The sequence below is a fragment of the Pelophylax lessonae genome (genome assembly GCF_965119305.1).
Source record: "Pelophylax lessonae genome assembly, chromosome: 4".
NCBI classification, from domain to species: Eukaryota; Metazoa; Chordata; class Amphibia; order Anura; family Ranidae; genus Pelophylax; species Pelophylax lessonae.
In genome coordinates, this window is record NC_138771.1 from 153,434,585 (window position 1) to 153,457,369 (window position 22,785).

The 22,785-nt window shown below is 36.4% G+C and overlaps 1 protein-coding gene across 4 annotated transcripts in view; it reads right to left on the reverse strand.

The window, feature by feature from the left end:
• The window catches only part of FLNC (filamin C), a 76,094-nt gene that overhangs the window by 15,612 nt on the left and 37,697 nt on the right, over positions 1-22,785 (reverse strand). For 2 of the 4 annotated variants that reach the window (XM_082253197.1, XM_082253196.1), the window contains exons 3-21: positions 16,921-17,018; positions 16,009-16,159; positions 13,030-13,148; positions 12,397-12,474; positions 11,260-11,422; positions 10,870-11,070; positions 9,114-9,239; positions 6,919-7,056; positions 5,810-5,936; positions 5,329-5,465; positions 5,017-5,210; positions 3,690-3,803; positions 3,338-3,481; positions 3,034-3,157; positions 2,789-2,949; positions 2,009-2,099; positions 1,487-1,656; positions 1,214-1,331; positions 796-1,058 (exon numbers count right to left, since the gene is read on the reverse strand). In XM_082253197.1, the coding sequence (XP_082109323.1) occupies positions 796-1,058; positions 1,214-1,331; positions 1,487-1,656; positions 2,009-2,099; positions 2,789-2,949; positions 3,034-3,157; positions 3,338-3,481; positions 3,690-3,803; positions 5,017-5,210; positions 5,329-5,465; positions 5,810-5,936; positions 6,919-7,056; positions 9,114-9,239; positions 10,870-11,070; positions 11,260-11,422; positions 12,397-12,474; positions 13,030-13,148; positions 16,009-16,159; positions 16,921-17,018 (2,717 nt within the window). The remainder of the gene's footprint in view (positions 1-795; positions 1,059-1,213; positions 1,332-1,486; positions 1,657-2,008; positions 2,100-2,788; positions 2,950-3,033; positions 3,158-3,337; positions 3,482-3,689; positions 3,804-5,016; positions 5,211-5,328; positions 5,466-5,809; positions 5,937-6,918; positions 7,057-9,113; positions 9,240-10,869; positions 11,071-11,259; positions 11,423-12,396; positions 12,475-13,029; positions 13,149-16,008; positions 16,160-16,920; positions 17,019-22,785) is intronic. The other 2 variants (XM_082253199.1, XM_082253198.1) reach the window with 1 other exon arrangement.

Sequence of the window (22,785 nt, forward strand, 5' to 3'; positions counted from 1 at the left end):
AGCATTGCACCATGTGCATCATATTTCTTACAGACTTTACCTCTTTTTTGTTTCTATTGTTAGAGAGAAAATAACATTACTCAGGTCACTTTATGATTTTTCAGTCCACTTCTGAATGAGAAGGGATGTCTGTGAACATCAGATTGTATTATAGCTTTTATTGCTGTGAACTTCCCACATAGATCAGTGAGGTCACCTGTGCATTAGTGGGACTGGACAGCTTACCCCTGTCCCACAGCAACGGACACTTGGCAGTTGTCCTAATTCTGCTGTGTTGCTCATTCTCACTGTTGTGCCAAAATGCATCATATATAAGAAAAGCAGTGAATGCGATATGCTGAGATGTACATCCTTTATTGCTTAATGCATTTTTTTCCCCTGGCCTGTTTGCAACTCTAAGCTATAGGCTTATGTAAACAGAGATATGTATCCCCCTCCTCTCCGACTGCTCTGGCCTGACATTAACCCCTCATCCTGCTCAAACAACAATGAGAAACACATGGATGAAAATCACTGGTGTGCCAGGTCTAAAGAAGACATAGAACAGGCATAGAAGAATATAGACAGAACCTGAATAATGCTCTTAGGTAATGCAAAAATGTAAAGGAGAAACATAACAGATATAATATGAAAAAGAGCAGAAATGGAATAAACAAAGAAACAGAGAATTGATGCTTTGATTACAATGTAAAAAACTACTCATAAAAGGTTTAAACATGTAAGAATGAAAGAAATCAATAGAAGACAATAAAGGAACAAAGGCGTACGAGTGAAGAATTACTGTTCTTTACTTACTTTGGAAGGATCGGGGGGCATGACAGCCTCCACTGTGAATGGGCTTCCTGGCACGGGATGACCATCATAGCTAATGTCCACCTTGTATGGTCCCTCCTCAGGAGGCATGTATTTTACGGTGTGAATCTCACTAGTGACACCAGTTTCCACCTTGCAAGGAATTGGACGCCGTGATGGAGATGTAATCTTCACATCAACCTTTCCTTGACCTCCTGCTCCACTGGTATTAATGGTGAACTCTTGGTCTTTCCCAACATCCACCTCTGCAAAAGCAAATATATTTATTGTTCAGGAAACAGGTAGACAAATAACATTAAAACCTAACAAAATTACAAAGCTCTCATAGGAATGTATCAAGATATTATCAATTGCCCACAGATTTAACAATATATGAACTGCAAAATATGCGGCTACTTACTGTTGTTGAGCCCCTGCACTTTAACTTTGCCCAGGTCCAGAGGAGGTGCCACAGTAACAATAAATGGACTCTTAGGGATAGGATCTCCTCCATAGGTGACTGATACAGTTATATTACCCTGTTAGACAGTAGAGAACTTAAATATGCTGTCCAAAGTTTAAGATTTTAATGTGCAACATACATAAAAAAAAGCATAATGTTGACTTAACACATAACAGGTAATGCAGGAAACCTTAGCACCATAAGAATTTAAATGATCTATGATAAACATACCTGTTGCACAGCTGTATACTTCACAGTGTATGAATAGTCGTGGTTATCAATTATTTCAAAGTCTTGCACAACTTCACCCTTTATGGTCCCACTAAACTGAACATCCAGCTTTGCTTTTCCAGCACCTTTAGTGTATACAGTGAAGTGTGTGGGCTTTCCAACCTCCACACCTGTATCATATCAAATGAAGGTAACAATTATTAGTAGTCATTGCTTCTTTTACAATTGATATCACTAACTAAGCAGTATAGCTCAAAAACTCCTTAACAGAATAATGCCTGAGCTAACATTGTTTTCAAAACATAAAATATGAATTGATCCTTTTCATGTTTTAAACTTTCTTAATATGTGAAACAAAGGGAACACATGATTGACCTAATATTAAATTAAAACAAGCCAGAAAAAATGGCAATGGCAAAATTATACAAATTTAGAAAATACAGTTTGCTAGGCATACATTTACACCTGGTTTCCAAACAATCTTTTGATTAACTAATTCCTTGGGAATCACAGCAGTCTCACCTGTGCGATTGAGTCCAGGGCCTTCTGCTCGTACCTTGCTGGCGTCATGAGATGGATCTACCTTAACCCGGAAGGGGCTGATTGGTATTTCCTATTAAATAAAAGAGAAAGGGTATTTGTAAGAGATTAAATAAATCTGGAACATAATTTTCTGGAGGAAGAGAACATGTCTCTGCATACATCTGTGTTCATACTGGAAAGTATACATGCATACAGTATGTGTTTATATGGGAAGGTTCTTAAAATACATAAGGGGTGATTTAGTAAAACTGGAGCACACAGAGTCTGATGCAGCTGTGCCAATCAACCAATCAGCTTCTAACTTGAACTTTGTTCAATAAGGCTTTGAGAATAAGCCCCCATTCACATCGGAGCGATTTGACATGTGAATCTATTGCCAGCAATGGCACTGTCCCAATCGGTGCAATGCCAACTGTGCAGAACCGCACCGATTTCCAAAAGTAGTTCCTGCATTACTTTTTGTGACTTCAGGGGCGATTTCAGTAGACATCTGTGCATGAACCCGCACAGATGTAATTTAAATCACCCCCAAACTTGCACTGAAATGCGGGTTTAATATCATGCTAGTTCAGCTGAACTTGCACTGTTTCAAACCCACATTCAATGTAAATGTACCCTCAAAACTAGAAGCTGATTGTTAACTATGCACAGCTACACCGGTTATAATAAATTCCCCCTGTAGTGGCTGACTCAGTATAACTAGTAGATAAAAAAGCCATATTTAATTTCTTAGTCCAGTGATGTGCAGTTTTTTCGTACCTGGTCGGCAAATAAGACCATTATGGTATATCTCCCAGCACCAGGGGGTGTGTATTTCACAGTGAAAGTGTCATTATCATTTTTGATGATGTCAAAGTCAATATCTGCTTCAGCTGGTCCCACCACACCAGGTGCACACTTAATGCCAATGCTAACATCACCTGTGAAAAAAAAAATAATTAAGCAGTCTGAATGATGTCAATACTGATTTCAGGAATTTAAATTTTCCAAGAAGTCATTCTTACCTTGTCCTGCCTCACTGCAATCCACTGTGAAGTAAGTTGGCTCATTAGCTTTTAGGCCTGTCTTTTCTACTCCAGGTCCATAAACTTTAACTTTGTTAGGGTGACTACCCTCACCCACTGACACCTAAAATTATTAATAAGCAATATAAGCACTTCTACACATTCCTTTAGAACATATGCTCATATAATAGATTATGGACCAAAAAACATATAGAATACTGCATAAAAATGTATGCCAGCATTTGGTAGTCAGTCAATACTGTTTCAATACTGTAGCATTCTGTTGATTGCAATTGTAACTCACCCGGTAAGGACTATTTGGGATATTAACTCCTCCCCATGAGATGATGATGGTGTGTTTGATTGCTTTCATTGGTACATAAACACACACATAAGTATTATCTCCATTGTCCTTAATCTTGATGTCAATTGGTGTTCCCTCTGCATCCTGAAAGAAAATATAAAGTACAATTACAGACAAGTGTATTAATATAAAACTTGTCAATGCTGAAGCATTTTACACGTTTCATATACCTTCATGTTAAAAGATGTTATGAACATCCAAACTCAATATCATCCCGAAAATGAAAAAGGGGAGCAATGAGAACTCACAACTTAGTACAATTCAGCTAAAAATCTATCCAATATTCATGTACCTGTGCATAGATCTTCAGTTCAGCTGTGCCAGCAGCACGGGCATCAATAGTAAATTCAGCAGGGTGTTCTACTATGCAGCCAGTAGGTTCAATACCTGGACCATATGCCTTAACCTGGAGAATGATGAGAAATAGCCAATATAAGCACCATCACCAAGTCAGGGTTATACAGTTTTAGTTATTTTGTATGTAGTTGAACTGCTTTCTTTCTTTCTTTCTTTCTTTCTTTCTTTCTTTCTTTCTTTCTTTCTTTCTTTCTTTCTTTCTTTCTTTCTTTCTTTCTTTCTTTCTTTCTTTCTTTCTTTCTTTCTCTTTCTATCTTTCTTTTTTTCTTTATTTCTTTCTTAGCAACTTTATTCAATAATTTAGAGTCCTCAAAAACCCAGTGTAGGATTATCTCCCTCTCCCTCTAATAGGATCCCTCTCCACTAAGCCCATAGTCACCAGTCACAAGTCTTGAACAAGAGAGGTTTCTCTGCCTTTGATGCTAGTAATAGTTATCCAGTCATATAAATTATGTTTGGAAGGAGGTGGGGGGGGGGGGGGGAGGATTAGAAGATGAGCCTGCAAAGGTCAGATCCCAGTTAGACAAATGCGTATCCCCAACCCTCCCTCTTGAACTTGTAAAATAACAGGTGGTAGACAGGGGAGGGAAAGGGGGGAGGTTGACTGAGAGCTGAAACAGAAACAGCATTTACATGGCCTAATCCTCCTCTTTAAAAAGTGAATCTTATAATTGTTGGTAGTTTAAATATGGGGGTACATTTGGATCTGTAGGTGGCTCTTTGAAGTTTCAAGTGATCAAGAGAGCTATCTTCATTGATAGTAAATGTTTAAATGCCTACATTGCATTATAATATATGTTTATTGATTCTATCTATTACGCAGAAGTATTTTAATATCATATATCATGATTTAGGGGCACCCTGAGGCTCAGATGCTAAATTAATTATTCTTTCAGGATCAGGGCCCTCCTAGTTCTCTTATAATGAATTGTATTGTAGATGTACTGTCTCCCTTTACATTGGAAAGAGCTGTGCACACTGTTGGCTCTAAATAAATCCTGTATGAAAAAAATATTTAAACTATTGAATGCAAGGTTTAACAGAAAACAGGTTTAACATCAGATTTTAGTATGTTATATTCCAAAGGCCTGCCTGTACCATTAGGACCTTTGAACCGACACACATCAACTTTAACCAGCCTGTTTTATTTCCTCTTGACTAAAGTTCTTCTTGGGATCACTGTTACAGTGGCACCACATGATCCTTCCTGATTGAATAAAATGTAAACCTCTGCATAAAACAGTCCTTTTTTTGCTATTTACCTTCTCTGGGAAGCCTTTGATGCTGGCTGGTAGAATATGAGCAATGAAAGGGCTGTCCTTGATGTCCTCATCATCACAGATTACATGCACAGCATACTCGCCAGGCTCAGTGGGCCAGTAGCGCACATCACATGAGCCATCTCCCTTGTCATCACACTCGATCTTTGCCTGTGAGGGGCCCTCAATGGAGAAACCTAGAGATAACATTGAAGACAGTGTTTGCAACAATGGCATTCCACAGAAAATGAAAACACAGTTTTAAAAGGTACATTTAGAGTCTTTATGTTCCATTTTGTGTATTGGATCTCTTACCAAGTGTCCCAACCTCTGTGCCTATGGCTTCCACCACAAAATCAGCAGATTTGCCCACCATGCCAGTCTCCAGGCCAGGACCCCATGCTCTAACTTTCTGTATTCCAACCTCAGGACTGACAACAACTTCAAATGGGCTGTATATAAACAAAAACAGCAAAAAATATATTAAAAGACAAAAAAAGTAATTGTTTGTAGAATTGCATTGTGGATATAACTGATGATATTTTTAAAAATGTGTTTATGTCAAGTCAAACAAAAGTATATCCCGGGTCAATATTTCATGATATGCATACCTAAGTATTCAAATGTGAGTTACATGTAGAAATGAGGTAACGATTTCAAAAATATTGTTGAGAGCTGGTAGTAGGTTACACACTTTTTTACAATATTTTTTTGGCTTGATCTTTAATTCAAAATTCTTGAGATTTGTCTTAAGGTTGGTACATGAGTAGAGCAAATATTCTGTTTTCATGCTCACCTTCTAGGAATGGCATGTCCGCCCCAAGTGATGGTCACAACATATTTTCCTGGCAGTATCGGGTAATAATCACACTCATACACTCCGTCTCCAACATCTCGGATTTTCACTGGCTCCTCTGTGCCCTCTAGTGGTCAGAAAATAGTTTGGAAATTATGAACTTTGCTCTTATATTATGTGGCTGTTTTACGTTCTGTGACAAATTGTTCTTTCTTTTAAAATTTTGTCTATATTTTAAATTGTATAGTGTAAAGATGTGTATTGGGATTTTACCCTTCTTTGATATTGGACATTTAACAATGTGTATTGATTTTTTTGAATGATACGCACTGTTTAAATCTGATTTTTCCTTTTAACTTTAATTACTGCTTGGTCTTGACTATTCCAGCACATTGGAAAATATATTATAGGAAGGGAGAGTGATTACAGGATACAGCAATGTCTCTATAAGTCATTGCTAAATTTGTCAGCAATAGCTCTGAGGCGATGTATTGAAAGTTTATTCAGTTGTTAGTAATGGTGCACTGGCTATGGTGCTAGCTTTGGTATAGGGTAGAGCAGGGAAACCTGCCTTTTACCCTTTTATCTGTACCCACATTCTTAGATGCCTATTAAATGTTACCTTCAGGGAAATCTAAAGCACAAAATGGCCTTCCCCCTAACAGATGAAGAATATAGTGCTTTTTTTGTATAAGTGACTATCTATTATCTTTCTCCACACCAGTTTTGGTTGAAGTGACTTGTCCACCAAAGCTGCTTCATCTTGTTGCAACCCCACTCATAGACATCATTGCACACAATACAAGCCACTGCTGGTTCTCCTATGTATGTGATGATGAGAAAAGTATTGAAGATTGGTTCCTGAGCTAAGTAATATTCTCTATCAGGTCATATTAAAAAAAATAAAAAAAAAATAAATGAGCAGTGTATTTATGATATGCTGGAAGGGATTGGATATATTTTAATTTTTATAGCCTAGAGTTATACTTTAGGACCCAATTAATACTTTGCAATAATTTCTTGATGGTAGTCATAAATATTAAATCTAGTTTCATAGAAAAATGTACCTTTAAACTGATGCAAAGTAGTACGTTTTAATAGCTACTTACTGGGTCCTTTAACAGAGACTTTCAGTTCTCCACTTCCTGCACCCTTGGTGAATACTTTGAAGTCAGCCACTTCTTTAACACGGATTCCTTTAGGCTGCAGTCCTCTGCCAGAAGCTCTGCAGGCACTGGGATTACAAGCTAAAAAAATACAGAACATGTTATAGTCATAAGAAAATACAGTGAGGAAAGAAACGGACATAGGCTGAGCCATAAATCACACAATGTACCCACTGATAGAACACAGGACTGCAAGTAAAAAAACTGCATCTGATTTTCATCAAACACCGATCACGTACCATTCAAATGGTATGTCATGTCACAGGTATTTGCTTCAGTTTTGCCCAGGACAAAAAGCAACATGCGTGAACAAACAGGCATACAAATTGTGCACACACCTCTCCTTGTATGTCCTAAGGATGGATACACCAGATGCATTTGTAGGAAAATCCTAAAGTGTATTTCTTTTTCTTCGTTTTTAAATGCACTTCAAAGACATGGGCTTATTATGATGTTGAAAAAAGTATTCTATGTGATAATTCTTGAAAAATGTGAATAGACTCAGTACTTAGTGAAAGCATTATTAGAACATTTAAAACAAGATTTAGAAGAATAATAGCAATGGAGGACAACCACAGTAGAGGGCTTTAGTGGAAAGATATAATTAGGTCCCTCCTTCCCAGTCACATGTGGTGTAGGGGGCGCCTTTTTTTCTCTAGGCCCCAGTACTGCTAAGCTACCTGTACTGCCTATAAAACTTTTCGTACACAGATAATGGAATTGCCATGTCTTGAATTCCGTGGTACTCAGGAAAATGCCCTAGTGTAGCTAGGATATCTGGGACTGGCCTCAGGAAAGTATAATCTTCTAACATTACATTTACCAGAACTAGAAATTAGCAGATTCTTAGAATATAGCCAATTTTACCTACATATAGCATGCTAATATAATAGTGCCTAATGTTTCTAGAAAGGTGGTAATTTTTGTAATTAGCTTTACAATGCCTAAAATGAAATATAGTTTGCAAAATGATCCAGTGCTTCTATCCTTATTAAATTCTTAAGCAGCACTCCACACAGTATTGCAGTGTTTGTTGATCATGCATACAATTTTGCTCTTCTGACAAGAATGCAGCAACAATTTATTGTTATGCCTTCCAATATTTCAAGATTTTAGATAAGAGAACCCATGCTTGAGCATCCTTTTACTAATGGTAAGATTAGTCTTCAGTTTGGAAAATGTACTCTAAGCAGTGCATTTAAAGGACATCCATATTCCACCTCACTAAACAGCTGTTTTTTTTTTTTAAACTGGGGAAGGTTAAGGGGTTTCAGAAGATCTTGTTATTGATGCTGTGGCCAGGACAGAGCCTGCTCAATTTATAGTCAATTGTCTCTGCTTGAGTCCCAAAATATTCCTACAAAAACAATGCAGGGGCAGGTGACACTCACAGTATGATGGTAATCTATCAGGAACCTCTTTGGCTAAGGTAAACAACTCTAGCATTGGATCAAACCTGTTCCAGTCCATGGACAATAGGCAAAATCATTTTAACAAATATTCCTTTTATAGAAAATAGTTGTATAACCTTAACTCAATATATGTAACTCTTTACTAAAAGAAAACTATTCTAGAAAATTGGATATCTTAAAAGTGGTCATGTATGTAACAGGCAAGGTCCAGGCATAAGAAAAATGTCAGTGGTTCCTATGTGAAAGGTCGAGGACAACCAGGCATACAGTAAGGTGCTAAGAAAAAACAAAGATTTGCAGCACAGGAAAATTGCCACAGGAAAGAGAACTGAATAATGATTGTTTGTAATGAGAAGAAAACGGAAAAATTATTATTCATACTGGGGAACTAAACAGAAACCCTTTTTTTCTCAAAGTAAGTAGCTATGGATTTTCAATGGTACATGCAATCAGGATCGATCATATAAACAGTTATGTGCTCAACGGGTTCTACAAATTACTAGTTCAAAAAAGTACTATAGTTTCAAAAAAACATATGCAAGGCATTGTCAGAGGACAGGCCATGCTTAGAGCGTGCAGGTTTATATATGTGAAACAGTCATATATAATTTCAAAGCCTGTTCACAAAAATACGGCCATGCACAGGCTGAGTCTACCCTACATGAGCAAGCCATCCTTAGGCTGTGTTCTCTCACACTTTTCAGGCCATGCTCAGGCCATACTAACTTGATTTGCGTGGCTTAGGTTTGGGTGGAGGTGGGGGAGCCACTTTCTTAGCTTTTTCAGGAGGTGGGGTAGAAATGGCCTGAGGGGTGACTTGCAGGGGAGGGGCGCTGGGAGCCAAGGCAACAGCTATGGGGAATGCAAAGAAACATGGGGAGAGAAGTTCAGCAAAGACGTTATACATGTAGACAATCATACAAAGTGCCAACTCACAAGCACAAGAAGACATACACATGTACACAGTGACAGACAATGGATTTTACACCTCTTCATTTTTTTGCATGCAGTAAACCATGCAGAAAAAATTGATCTTGCATAAAAAAATATTCATAGTCTGTGAATATGATTTATTAGAATTGAATAAAAGTGTCAGAGTGGTCTATAGACCACTGACCATGTCAGAGTGGTCTATAGTAACTAGTCATATATTGGAGTCTACCTTTCATCTTTTAGCCAAAGAGTGACTGATTGCCACGGGCAATGCAAACACTATTCTGTCTTTTTTCTTCCTAACAAAAATGAGAAGATGCCCTAACTAGCCAAAAAATGAAACAAGATCACTTTATGAAACTTTAGTGATAATAATCCCTAATTCTTCCTACAAAATTTATTTAGATCTGCTTTTAAAAAAAATAATATAACAATCTTAAATGCACTGAATTACCAGTGTAGCCCAATTACCTTGCTCTTGGCCTTATTGTTATATTTTACTGTTCAAGTTATAAGAGGTGTGAATGCATTTTTTGCTCCATTAAGAAATATCTTAAGGAATGTAGAGCCATTATAGTTTTGATTTATTTTCCTTATGACTATGGATTTCTACCGAGGGTTACCTAATATTAGGTCATTCTGGCCAAATTCATTCTTAAACAAGCACTAAGAACAATATGCATGAGTGCATTACTAAACATGATGACATTATCCCAGATTACAAGTCCCCTCTGATATTTTGATTTAGCTTCAGTAATTGGAATTTAGGAACTGTCACAAATGCATGTTTACTCTGTATGTGTTTGCAGTTTTTAATCTTTATTTACTAGCAAAATTACCTAATCAAAAAAAAAACTTGATTTTAATTTGCTGTTGTTCATAAATCCCACTAGATTAGGATCATTCTGTGTTTATAATCATCACTCAATCATACTAAGAGTTTATATTCAATTTAGCTAACAAGCATCTTATTATAGGATGTACAAACATCTTTATGGCCCCATAATTGCCTCTATTTAATATAGTTGGAATATCTTTACACACACACACTAGGGTTGATTTACAAAAAAAAAGAATATCCAAATATTTGTTGAAATAAAATAAAAAATTGAAAAATATATAAGATAGATAGATAGATAGATAAATAGATAGATAGATAGATAGATAGATAGATAGATAGATAGATAGATAGATAGATAGATAGATAGATAGATAGATAGATAGATAGATAGATAGATAGATAGATAGATAGATAGATAGATAGATAGATAGATAGATAGATAGATAGATAGATAGATATGAATGCTAATCCCAGAAAAGAAAAACCCTGTTCTTTTTTTTTTTTTTTAGAAAGACTGTACAATATCTCACTATAATGAGAAACCAATGGCTTCTTAGCAGTGAACAAAACACCATGAACAAGAATATAGAATGGGTAATGACAGAAGCAGGTTAAAAATATGATAGGATGAAAGTGAAATGTGAAGAATAAAAAAAATAGCGGTGATGTGTAAATGCAATGGATTCATAATAACTCTGGAATTCCTACCTTCTGAGATATTAACAACATAAGGACACTTTGGAATCTGGGCGCCAGCAAAGGTAATGTAGACCTTGTGAGGTCCCTCCATGATGGGTCTGTATGTGCAGCGATAGATGCTATCACCTTTGTCTTCCAAGACTACTTCCACTGTGTCTTGACGATTCTGAGGATCAACTATGACCACCCCAACATCACCTGAACCAGCACCTATGGACATATTACAGGCAAATATTTTTCAGAGATCAAACCACTAAATGCTAGATCATCACCTATAGATAGCACATTACAAGTGGGTTTTACCCTTTAAACTGTTAATATTTTGGTTTATATTAATGTTTTGGAAAGTTTTGAAAGTGCTTTCTCTCTAATTGCATCAAAATCTTAAGGTATATTCACCTGCAGTGTAGATATCAAAGTAGGTTGGCTTGTTTGCAACATTTCCCACTGGTTCAAGACCGGGTCCCCTTGCTGTCACTTTGTTGGCATCTCCAAGTGCCATTGCAACATTGACATCAAATGGACTTTTATTGATGTTCTGTCCAGCAAATAAAACTGTGACCTATGTGAGAACAAGTTCAAATAAAGGTGACCACTTTGAATTCTGGTAGGAGTCTTGTTTCATGACACATAAGATGTGTGCATATTCCAAATGCATGCATATTTTGGTTTCACTCATACAAATAAAAATAGTTTATATGATACACTATCAATCAAGTAAACACTCTTCTGTTTAAAAAATATTTTATATTCTTATATATAATATAATATATTATTATATTCTCTATTTAGAAGGATTTAATTACAAATCTATCTCTATCTATCTATCTAGCTATCTATCAATCTAGTGAAAAAAGATATCTCTCACACAAATCAAAGGGGTCTGAAAACTTGTTTTGCTAGCAACAACCATTCAAACATTTTCTTTAATTTTCTAACCTGCACAAAAGTATTACATCTGGTATCCTAGGGTGGCACAACTGGCCCAATGATTGCAAGCTATGCTCTGTATTTAAGAAATGTTGGTGTTGCTTCTGACCTTCATGTGGACAATAAAAGGAACCTCTGATGGCCAAAAACAATCATTATTGGAAGTTGGAGAATTCCTACATGCAAAGCTTCTGCCTCATCTTCTGCAGGACACAGCAAAGGATCAAAGCACCATGCATATGAGGTTAAAACCTAAGAACAAATAGGGTGCTGGATCCATATTTTTTTAAGGATCACTGATATAGTCCCTGGGCACACTGGCTCTGGTTCCGCAACACTCCACAAAACAGGGGCCACATACTGTACATACGACTCTTGTTTGGCGGTCTCATTTGATTGTCTATATGATGTTGCCATTGTAAGGTAATAATAGGAGGTCCTGGTGCTCAGATGACTCATTTGAGGATGGTTAGGTAACTCCCTACACATCATTCTCAGAAAAACACATGCCACCCTATAGGAAGGTTGTAATGTCCACTGTTTTTTATGTGCCATTTTTATAGATTTTTTCAGAACAAGAAAGGTAAACACATTTATCTTTCTTACCTTGTGAAGACCTGCCACCTTTGGCACATAGCTGACTGAGTAGGTTCTTTTCTTGTCATTGTTGGGAATAACCTTTGCCTTCAAAAGAAATATTGTGTAGGTGACTTAGCCCAAACTCAGCATCAAAGCAAATTATCAGTTAAACTGAGTATGCTACTAAAGATATTCCATAATATTTTTTAAATCTACATTTCCAAATCATAAGCAATAGTTAGTATTAATTTAGTCAAATTATATTCAATGATAATTGAAATAAACTAAATGATGTCTCTGCTTGGATTTATGATAAATTTATGTGTTGGTCCAGTTATTTATTTTGTAACATTGTACTCATATTTGGCTAAATCAGAGAGTTTATGGTTACACGATCTGGAATTCCCATGTTACTATGCATTCTGTTTATACTACTTAATCCTAATTAAATTTAAAGCCATTATTTGGGGGTTTAGAATAATGACAGCCCAACATTGAGGGCTACCATAACAGGCTGATCATGTCGGTGTGCTTGGGCTAGATTACCAAAGTGATCCACATTATAAATGGTGTATATTAAAATCTGAGAGCTATACAGATAGGAGCACAGTAATATTAGACTATTATATTTTATTAACATTAATGCATGTCATTTTTTACCTCTTCAGTATGTCCTTCAGGATCTTCTATGAATACCAGCACTTCTCCCAGTCCAGCCTCAATAGTTTCTACTGTGAAGAAGGCGGGTTTCAAAACCGTGTTTCCCTGAGGCTCAATTCCTGAAATGATAGCATACAACACAGCAATCAATACCAATCCAATACACAAACAATAGACAGGTGCCGATTTCCCCTCTTCTTTCCTTTTATCCTTCTAATAGGTGGTGACACTTTAGAATTGGCTGCCAATCTCAGGAATCTTGGTCCTATCACACAGATTCCACTTCACTCCCACTTGTTCTTATACCCCATCTATATATCTAAAATACAATATATATATATATATATATATATATATATATATATATATATATATACACACACACATATATATATATATATATATATATATATATATATATACACACACATATATATATATATATATATATATATATATATATATATATATATATATATATATATATATATATATATATATATATACATGTGTCTACATGCCTCCATTGACATTTTCATTTTTTTCATCTTCCCCATACCTGACTATGTACAACATGCAAAATGCCATTCTTCTTTTTTTTTAGCATATTCAGACATTTTTGGCCCCATACACTTTAGTTTGGGTGTCTTTAAACATTTTTATGCAAGTTTTTTGGCCTGGTGAATACCTCTCCTTCTCCCAAACTTCTCTCCTCCCCTTGCCCAGCCCAGTAAACAAATGCCTGAAGCTTGATACATGCAGAAAAATGCTTGAACAAAACCTGTAAAACACCTATAAAATGCCTAAACAAAAAAGGTTCAAAATCACTAGGAATATGCTTTGCCCAGGTGTGAATAAAGCCTTAATGGTAAAATGTATTATTTCATAAAAAAAATAAGAAGCTGACTTTCATGTATCATCAAAATATGATAAACTGACATATATAGATTGTTTTAATAAAACTGCTAATACTGGTTTGCAAAAAAACAATCAGATTCCAGGTTTTATTTTCAAAGCTTAATTGAACAAGCTGAAGTTAGAAGCTGATTGGCTACCATGTACAGCTGGACCAGATTTTGCACTCTCCAGTTTTAGTAAATCAATCCCATAGTTTTAGTGAAAACCACACTTTTACATAATGTATCAATATCGTTTGTAGAGTCATATCATATGTATGTTTGTAGAGTCATATCATATGTAAAAAATTTCAATTCAATTTCAAATTTCTCACACAAAGACAGGTAAAAAATGCATACACTTACATATGGACTAAAGTACTACAGCCACCAGGCACCACAATCTAGTGTAGGTCATACTATCTCTAAATTCATATTCCCTTTATCTTGAGAACAATTCAGAAGTTCTGCAGATTTGGCTATGCTTGGTGTTCTCACTGCTGCATCTCAAGATAAGTCCAAGTCTAATGGGAATGTAGAAGGCCCCACTAAAGTGTGTGTTTTGGTTCTGGCTGTTTCTTAATTGTCCACATTTGGGAGTTTTGGCAGCAGATGATCTAACTGCTTCGGATCAACATATTGTAACAATCCCGATGCTGCCAAGTAGAGATGGAGCACGGCGGATTGAGAGCATGAGCTCACCCAGACATCGTGTTACACTGACAGAGCCAGCAGGAAGGGAACTGCGGGGGCTACCTGGTCTCCCACTTTAACTCTTTACTACCAATACAAAGAGAGTTAATTATAAAAATCACACAGGCCTATTCAATTAAACAGTACAAGGAGCAATTCTCTAAAACACAGTAGTATATATTCAGAATCAATCTTGTACTGGTCAGGTTTTAAATAAGTGAATATTAATTGATTGCTATGGGTTAAAGAACTTTGCATTTACCTTTCTGTTTTTAACTGATTAATAAATATTTCAATTTAATGCATAGGCATAATTTAAGTGGCTTTGATTGAAAGAATTTCAGCTCATTTTTTTTTTTTTTTATAATTTTATTTATGTCACTGAAAAGTTTCTCATCAAGAAACTCTGTGTCATTCCAGGTTTATCCGTGCTTGGCTGCCAGTCAGGTCTGGCAATCGCTGTTACAGAAAAGGAGGCTAACATCACACCAACATTTTTCAAAGCAGCTTCCTTACTGATTCATCAAATCAAATACACAGTAGATGAGCAGAGACTTCTAACATATTTCATCCACACAGGTGCTTAGTGTATGTGAAACATGTTAGAAGTCTCTGCTCATCTCCTCTGTATTTGGTTTAATGATTTATTGAAGAAGCCGTTTTGGAATATGTCAATGTGCCGTTATCCATCTTTTCTGTAGCAGTGCTCAAGCACAGCAGTCAGCTTTTCTGCTATATCACATGAAAAGGTAAAGAAGTAACTAAAGCCTAGTACACACGTCCAAAAACTCAGGCAAAAAATACTGCTTTAGAAGCGATCGTATGATCATTAGTACACGACTTTTGAAAGCCGATCATGACAGTTCATTTGAAATTATCCGAAGGGACAAACCCCAAAATTTTTCTCATACGATAACAGATACCATAATCAATACAGTTTTCTTCTAAAAAAAAAAAAATGGAAGAGCAAGACTACGCATGCTCAGAAATAAAATAATACAATACAGTACATTACATCACTCCTGAAGTTGTATTCTGGCCAAGAATTGTTGTAAATTAAGTAACCTCTTCATTTTCGATATGAGACTAGCATGCAAAAAAAAAAAAAAGGACGATTATTTATCCGATATTCTCGTCGTGTGTATGAGGCCTTAGTGTTTTCCTTCCTCTCCAAGCTCATTTCCTTTGATCACAGATATCACTGAAAGCCAGAGAAGGATAATGTGACATACCAATATCTACTGTCCCATGACACAGCATCGTGGATAGTATATGGACATCTAGAGATGATAGTCTATGTCCATATATAAACTTTGAAACTTGTCTGAACAGATAAAAACATTTTCATGTTTTTGTGGAGTTGCATTAGCAGTACAGAAATGTCTCATACCTGGCCCATAGGCAATGGCTTTCTTGGGATGAAGCTGCTTTGATCTTAGAGGAGCACCTGGCTTCAGCTTGGCCTTGGGGAACTGGGAAAGGTAGGTCATGACTGAATGCTCATCTACGTTGGGGTCAACAATTTCTTCAGGAGCAATAACCTACAGCAGCAGCAAGGAGGAGAGAATTCATAGGTTAGTTACTGTATTAAAATCAGTATCTATGCCATACGGTATGTACATAGTACTAAATAATTAAGTTTCGGTACAAATTATTGCTAAAAGTTTTTGTTGTACAATAAATGATATTTGGTTGGACATCAAACATACAATATCAGAAATACAAGATGGGAAATATCAGGCTACATGAAAGCAGTTTTTTTATAGCCAGTCATTTGGTGAACTATAAAAACAGGCTTAGCGGATGACTTGCTTCAGACAGTTTATAGTTCAGAAGCAATGACATAAAAATAATGTCAGGGGGTTATTATGTTGTTGTGCACATGGAAGGCAGTGAGCTCATAACCAGACTATTCCATTAGTGTCCAGTTAAAGACTCTAGCTCTGTTTAATATTGTAAATTCTAGATTTATGGCCTATGAGCCACGCAGACAAGAATCATCATGATGCACTATTTTTTATTCCATTAAGACATATGTTAAAGAATGCAGAACTAGTGCAATTTGTATTTATTTTCCTCATGGCCATGGATTTTTACCAAATGTTCAAATGACTAAATTGTTTAAACTTCAGTTCTTCATTTTATCCAAGAAGTTTTGGCTTTAGCTATACTTTAAGAACTGTCTGTCTACATAGTCAGCATTCACTCCTGAAAATGTTTAACAATTAGATGTGGCTATTGGTTATGGTAATGATGTATGTGCAGAAAGCTTCATCTGCCCATAGCTGCAATGTTCACTTACTTGTGGTACACCTAGCCAGTCATCAGCCTGTTGCATTGCCTCTCTTGCATTCTCCACAGGCTGGTTTGGGTCCCAGGCCTCCCAATCCGGACACAGACCTATAGCAACACAAAGCATTATCTTTTGTTACCAGTCTTTGTAGATCTATCAAAATACTTTCACAGTTACATCATGAAAGTGCATGTAAGTGGCTCATTCTATTAATCAAACCATAAAACATAGATACATACAATCTCCATAGTGACTACGAAATCCACCCATTCTTGAAATGAAGGGTGACGGAATAATTTCTATTGACTGTTGTGATTTATGTTTGTGCATTAAAAAATAATCCACTTTTCAGCTATCTAAAAAAAAGTCTTTTTGACTGACTGTAGTCTTGGAATCAATGGCATCTGAATTCACACCAACCATTGCTAGCAATGATCAAGTTACATCAGAGGTTCTAATATGGCATTAAAAGATTTGGTACAGCACCACCCCTCTTCTAGACACTAACCAACTAATGATGCATTATAGATTGTCTGTGGCAATTAGGTTTAAGCAAATTACCAAAACAATGGGAAGTGTAGTGATTAATCCAAAAAGATATTGTATTATACTTGTCAATGTTATATGTAAACATCCCCCTGTCCCTTGCCACACTTTGATAATGACGTTTGTTCACTTACTGTGGCTGCATTTACCCCATTGATATATGACTGCATGCACTGTTCTTATTTCTTGTTCTTTTGGTTGTTTTGTTTCTTTTAACTGTTGTGTTGTGTACAAAATTTTTTTTTTTCAATAAAAATGATCTGATTAAAAAAAAAAAAACATCCCCCTGTTTGCCTGATGAAACTATGTGAAACGCGTTGAGATGGGAGATATCTGTGATAACCTAATTAATGCTGTTCTTTTTGGATTAAGCACTATACATGGTGTAAGAGGGTCAAAGTGCTCATTTGATCATTTCCATTAGGGAGAAGATTGTATATAATATTATTTTGATATGTATTATGCAGTATTCATTTGCAAAAATGATAGAGATGTAAAATTGTATTAGTAAATACGGAAAGGTTTTTCCATATTCTCTTTTCTTTGGATTTTGATAAAAACTCAATTGAGCATCAAATAAAACCCCAATCAGTTACTAATCAAGTATTACCACTAGTAAAAAGGTATGTGGAAAAATGATATTAATAACTGAAACTGAGCCACTAACTGAGCTGTGGTAGAGTACGGTTATGTGACAGATCAGACACGTGACTGGATATATGTCTAATAGTCATTAATAACTTATTAATATTAGTCATTAATAAATTATTGACTTTGAAAATTTATGGGCTGTCATACATGAATTTTTAAAATATTTTACATACACTTTTTAATACTTAGACGTACTAGCTGGTCAACCTGTGAGTCTTTACAATACTATTTCTGTATCGAATATTGTTAGAAATGATATTCATTTCAACCAAGGATCATACATATGGGGAACTATATATAATGGTAAACTCACAGTCCCTAAAATGATACCATGTTGTAACTCAAAAAATTTGAGCATCTCTTCACTTAAGCCTGTTAGACTAAAAGCAACAAGTTCTATATGATTACCATTATAAATCACAATGTCGCTAGAGACCAGATCTAAATCCCCTAAACTTGCAAATAACACTTATCACCTAATATATAAGCAAAAGGAATGACTAAACTGAAGTCTATCTGTGTGCTTGTGTCATTGTGCTGTTTTATTTGATGTTGCATGATGTGATTGTGCAAGCTTGCTCTCTGCCTCTTGCCTTATATGAGATTACACACTTCTCTCCCCACCCTCTCATTCTCTGGCAGGCAGACAGACAGCTATACTGGATAATGTTACAACCGCATTTCTCACTTGTCATGGAAGGGAACGAGCAAAAGCGTACAGTTACACTGAAAATTGTTTCATGCCTACATATAAATGGACATTAGATCCCTCCTCTAATAACATGACCTGTGCCTTTCAAATACTATTAATAACCTTACGGGACAAGAATAGGGACAGAGTAAGTCATACACGTTCAGTTCTGATAGTCTGATAGCGGTCATAAAGAAATACTTTAGGATTGTTGTAAAATAGTATAGTCCAAGTCAGTTCTCAAGGGGCAGGGTCCTCTGACATTTTGGGGTATTTTCTAATATATAGTCATTAAGATCTATTCAAGGATGAAAATGACTCGGATTGTCACAAATCCAAGCCTATAGGCTGTCCCTGGGGACTTTAGTTGGCCAGTCCTTTTGAAAAAGAAGTAAAATCTTACCACATATAGCAACTTAAACACTTGTCTACCAAGGCACATTTATAAACATCATGGTGGACAAGTGGTTAAATCAAGCCCACAGCTGCTTCAGCAGCTGTGAGCTTGATAGCGACTTTAAGAGCCAGGAGGGGCTTTCCGTTAAAAGAGATCTAGACCTGGCCATTTACTTTTACAGGGGTCTCAAAGGGGCGCCCCCCCTGGTGGTGCCGGCAGCACCCAGAGTAGGTTCTTGGCTCTCCCGTTCCTCCAGGGAGTCTGGGACCACAGGAAACGACTTTCCCAAATAAAGCAGGAGGAACCCGAGGAACATCTGTCCCCCCAATTCCTGTTGCGAATAATAACCCCTAAAAGCTATGTGTATTTTGTCAGTTGCGGGGTCACAGCTTTCATTCCTCAGCTAGTGTAGCCAAGGATGAAACTATTTCAGCAGGACCTATGATGGAATAGCTGCTTGGAGGTCATGGAAGACACAGTGGGGCTGATTTACTAAAGGCAAATAAACTATGCACTTTGCAAAGTGCAGTTGCCCTCTGCAAGTGCAGTTGTTTCAGAGCTTAGTAAAGGAGGTAAAGCTTAACTTTGGGTACCCAATTACGTGCAAGGTAAATAAAGAAAACAGCATATTTGCTTGCACAAGATTGGATGATGGAAGTCAGCAGAGCCTTTGCTCATTTATTAAGCTCTGGAGCAACTGCACTTTGCAAAGGGCACAGTCTATTTGCCTTTAGTACATCAACCCCCAATGTCTCTATAAAAAGGACCTGTTACCTACACGCTATTACATGTGATGGCAATTGAGTAAACAAAAAAAAGGGTAAAAAAATAAATAAGAAAGGTATAAAATAAATAAAAATGATTAAAAATGTTTTTAAAGCACTTCTGTCACCCCCGCACATACCTCTTAAATAACACAGCATATGGAAAGCACATATATGTAACATCAGATGCGCTAAACATGTGAGGTATCATTGCAACCATCAGAATGTGAGCAAAAGGCTTTAAAAGTATTGCCAATGGAGAATTGCGGGTACCTTCGTTTTTTTCGATTCCATGGGTATGCGCAATTTAAAGTCTTCGCATGTTTGACATCTATTTACTCAATGCAACTCCATCTTTTATATTTTACTAAAAAATTGGGTATAATATTGTGTTTGTTTGCACTAAAATGAATTTACTGTAATTTTCTTGAAAATGAATAAATGGACAACTATGTGCGACATAAAAAAAAACTACCACCATTTCATTCTCCAGGGTCTCTACAGTTTAGAGCAATTTCTAGCAAACAAATGCTAATTTTAACATGTGTGTGAAAAATAAAAACATTGCCCAGGTAGACAAGTGGTTATAGGGTTTGTATACAATTTTATCAAGCAGCCTTATCTGAAAATGAGCATCCATAAAATGCCAGCAAGCGGAAAAAAAAAATCAATTGTTAACCAGCTTGTCTCCACAACATATAATACATTTTGCTGAATTATTCTGATGATATCATTGCTGAATTATTCTTTATGACACTCTGGATGGACAGTTGAATATATTCTTTCCATTGGTTTAATTATCTTTTTGCCACAGTGATAGCGCTGGAACCTTTTTGTTGCAATTAATTATCTTTTTGCATTCTTATACATTAACTAACTGCCTATAGCAAATCTAACAACATAATGACTGCAAAATTTGGCAAGCTTTGTAAACAGTGTAAAATAGGAACCCAGTAAAAGCCCCTCCCTAGCCATAATGGTAATATTTAAAGCAAAAGTTTTTGTATTTTGCTTGAGTAGTCCATTAAAATATAATAGAATATGCATGCCCAGTTAGAGCCTAGGTTCAGATTAATGAATGGAGGGGGTTGACCTTTCAATCATTCAGCCCACCCTCCTTTCATAAATCATGTATCCTTCATGGAAGCTATAGTATGACTTCTATGAACGGAAGAGAGGGAAACAGGGCAAGCATAGTCGGGCACTCTTAATGAGAGGCTTTGACCACTCCTACAGTTCTATTAATCCCTTCTACATTGGAAGATTATGGAGGTGGCAGAGGGAAGGGGCATTAGAGGAATCCAAGAGCCAGCAACAGTGATGGTAAGTAATATCCCTTGTGCTGATTTTTTTTTTTATTTACTAAACCTATGCTTTTATTTATTACTGAATTACTACTAATCCAGCAAGAAGCTGCCTTTTTACAGGCATGCCAATGTACAAAAGGAGTAATAATTAACCAAGCCTGTGTTCGCTGCCAATATCTGAATATGTTCAGAAGAAATTGGAAGCTTAAAGGCACCTGTCATAAAAGAAATATGGGGACTGCCGCTGCTGACCTCCTGATGAAAATGTTAGTTCCCTTGGCTGCATTTAAGTTACTGCCTAAAACAAATCTACTATAATTGTGTGAGAAAAATGTTGGAATGGCCCAACTCTATATTTGTTCCAGGTGAGTGACTCAGAAAACCTAGAAGCCAAAGCATCAGCATGACAGCCAGAGAATTTACATTCTCCAAAGGAGAGGTCAGCAATGGCAGCCTCCACACTTCTTTCATGACAGATTTATTATAGGGGAGAGCAGGTTAGGGAATAAAGGGCAACTTGACTTTTGTTAAATAGCGGTTTGTATAAGATAAATAAATGCTGCACAAGGTATTATGTAATATTTTGTTATCAGAAATTATCTTTCCTAAAACAGACAAAAAATATGAAATTGCCTTTGTGTATCAAAAGCAGCTGGGTGTTCTGTATAATATATGTGTACAGATAACCTCCAAAATAGACCCCCAGGAATTGAGAATAGTCATGTGACCATTGCTGCCTTCGGTCCGCACACAGGAAACAAGAAGTAAGTGGAATGCATGTGTGAGTTTCTAAACAGCATATGCTCCTAATCTAAGGTTTGCTGATCTCCTTGCTATGTATTAACTAACAAGAAGAGATTTGTGAAAATTGGGTTACATATTAATATATCATAATATATCAGCCTCTTCGAAAAGTCCATACAACAGAAATTCACAAGGTGTGGTGCTACAACAGTGCTACTCACAGGGTCACATTCTGGGCCCTCTGAGAACAAATTTTAAAGCTGGACCCTGGGAATAAGAATATATTGTCCAGACACAAGAGGCATGTATTTTCTTACTTAATTCTTTGTGTATTTCTATCAGATCTGTACAGTAATCTCTATTCAGGAGCTCTCTGTAATAAAGACCAGTCACTGCCGCTCTCTCTCCTTGTGCAGGGTGACTGGTCTTGTATCGGCTCCTCCCGTAGTTTTAAGCAGGTCTCCACTACAGCTTTGATCTCTGCACAGACTATTTGCAACACAATACTGATCTTAGTGTTACATTTACAAGGTAATATCTTAATTTCCAAGGGCATTTGGTGCAGAAAATGTGGATTTATATACTTTGTTTCTATTGAGAAATATATTTAAACTAAAGTTTTTGTGACTTGTGTTTAGCTTTAACGTGTTATATGCTTCTAAGCAAGGCAGATATTGAGCAAAACCAGGAACAGCCTTGGGTCTGCCCAGTGTTTCCCGAAGCATGGAAAGGGGGAAATGTCCCAGAGATATCTAGGAATATTTCCGTCTATGA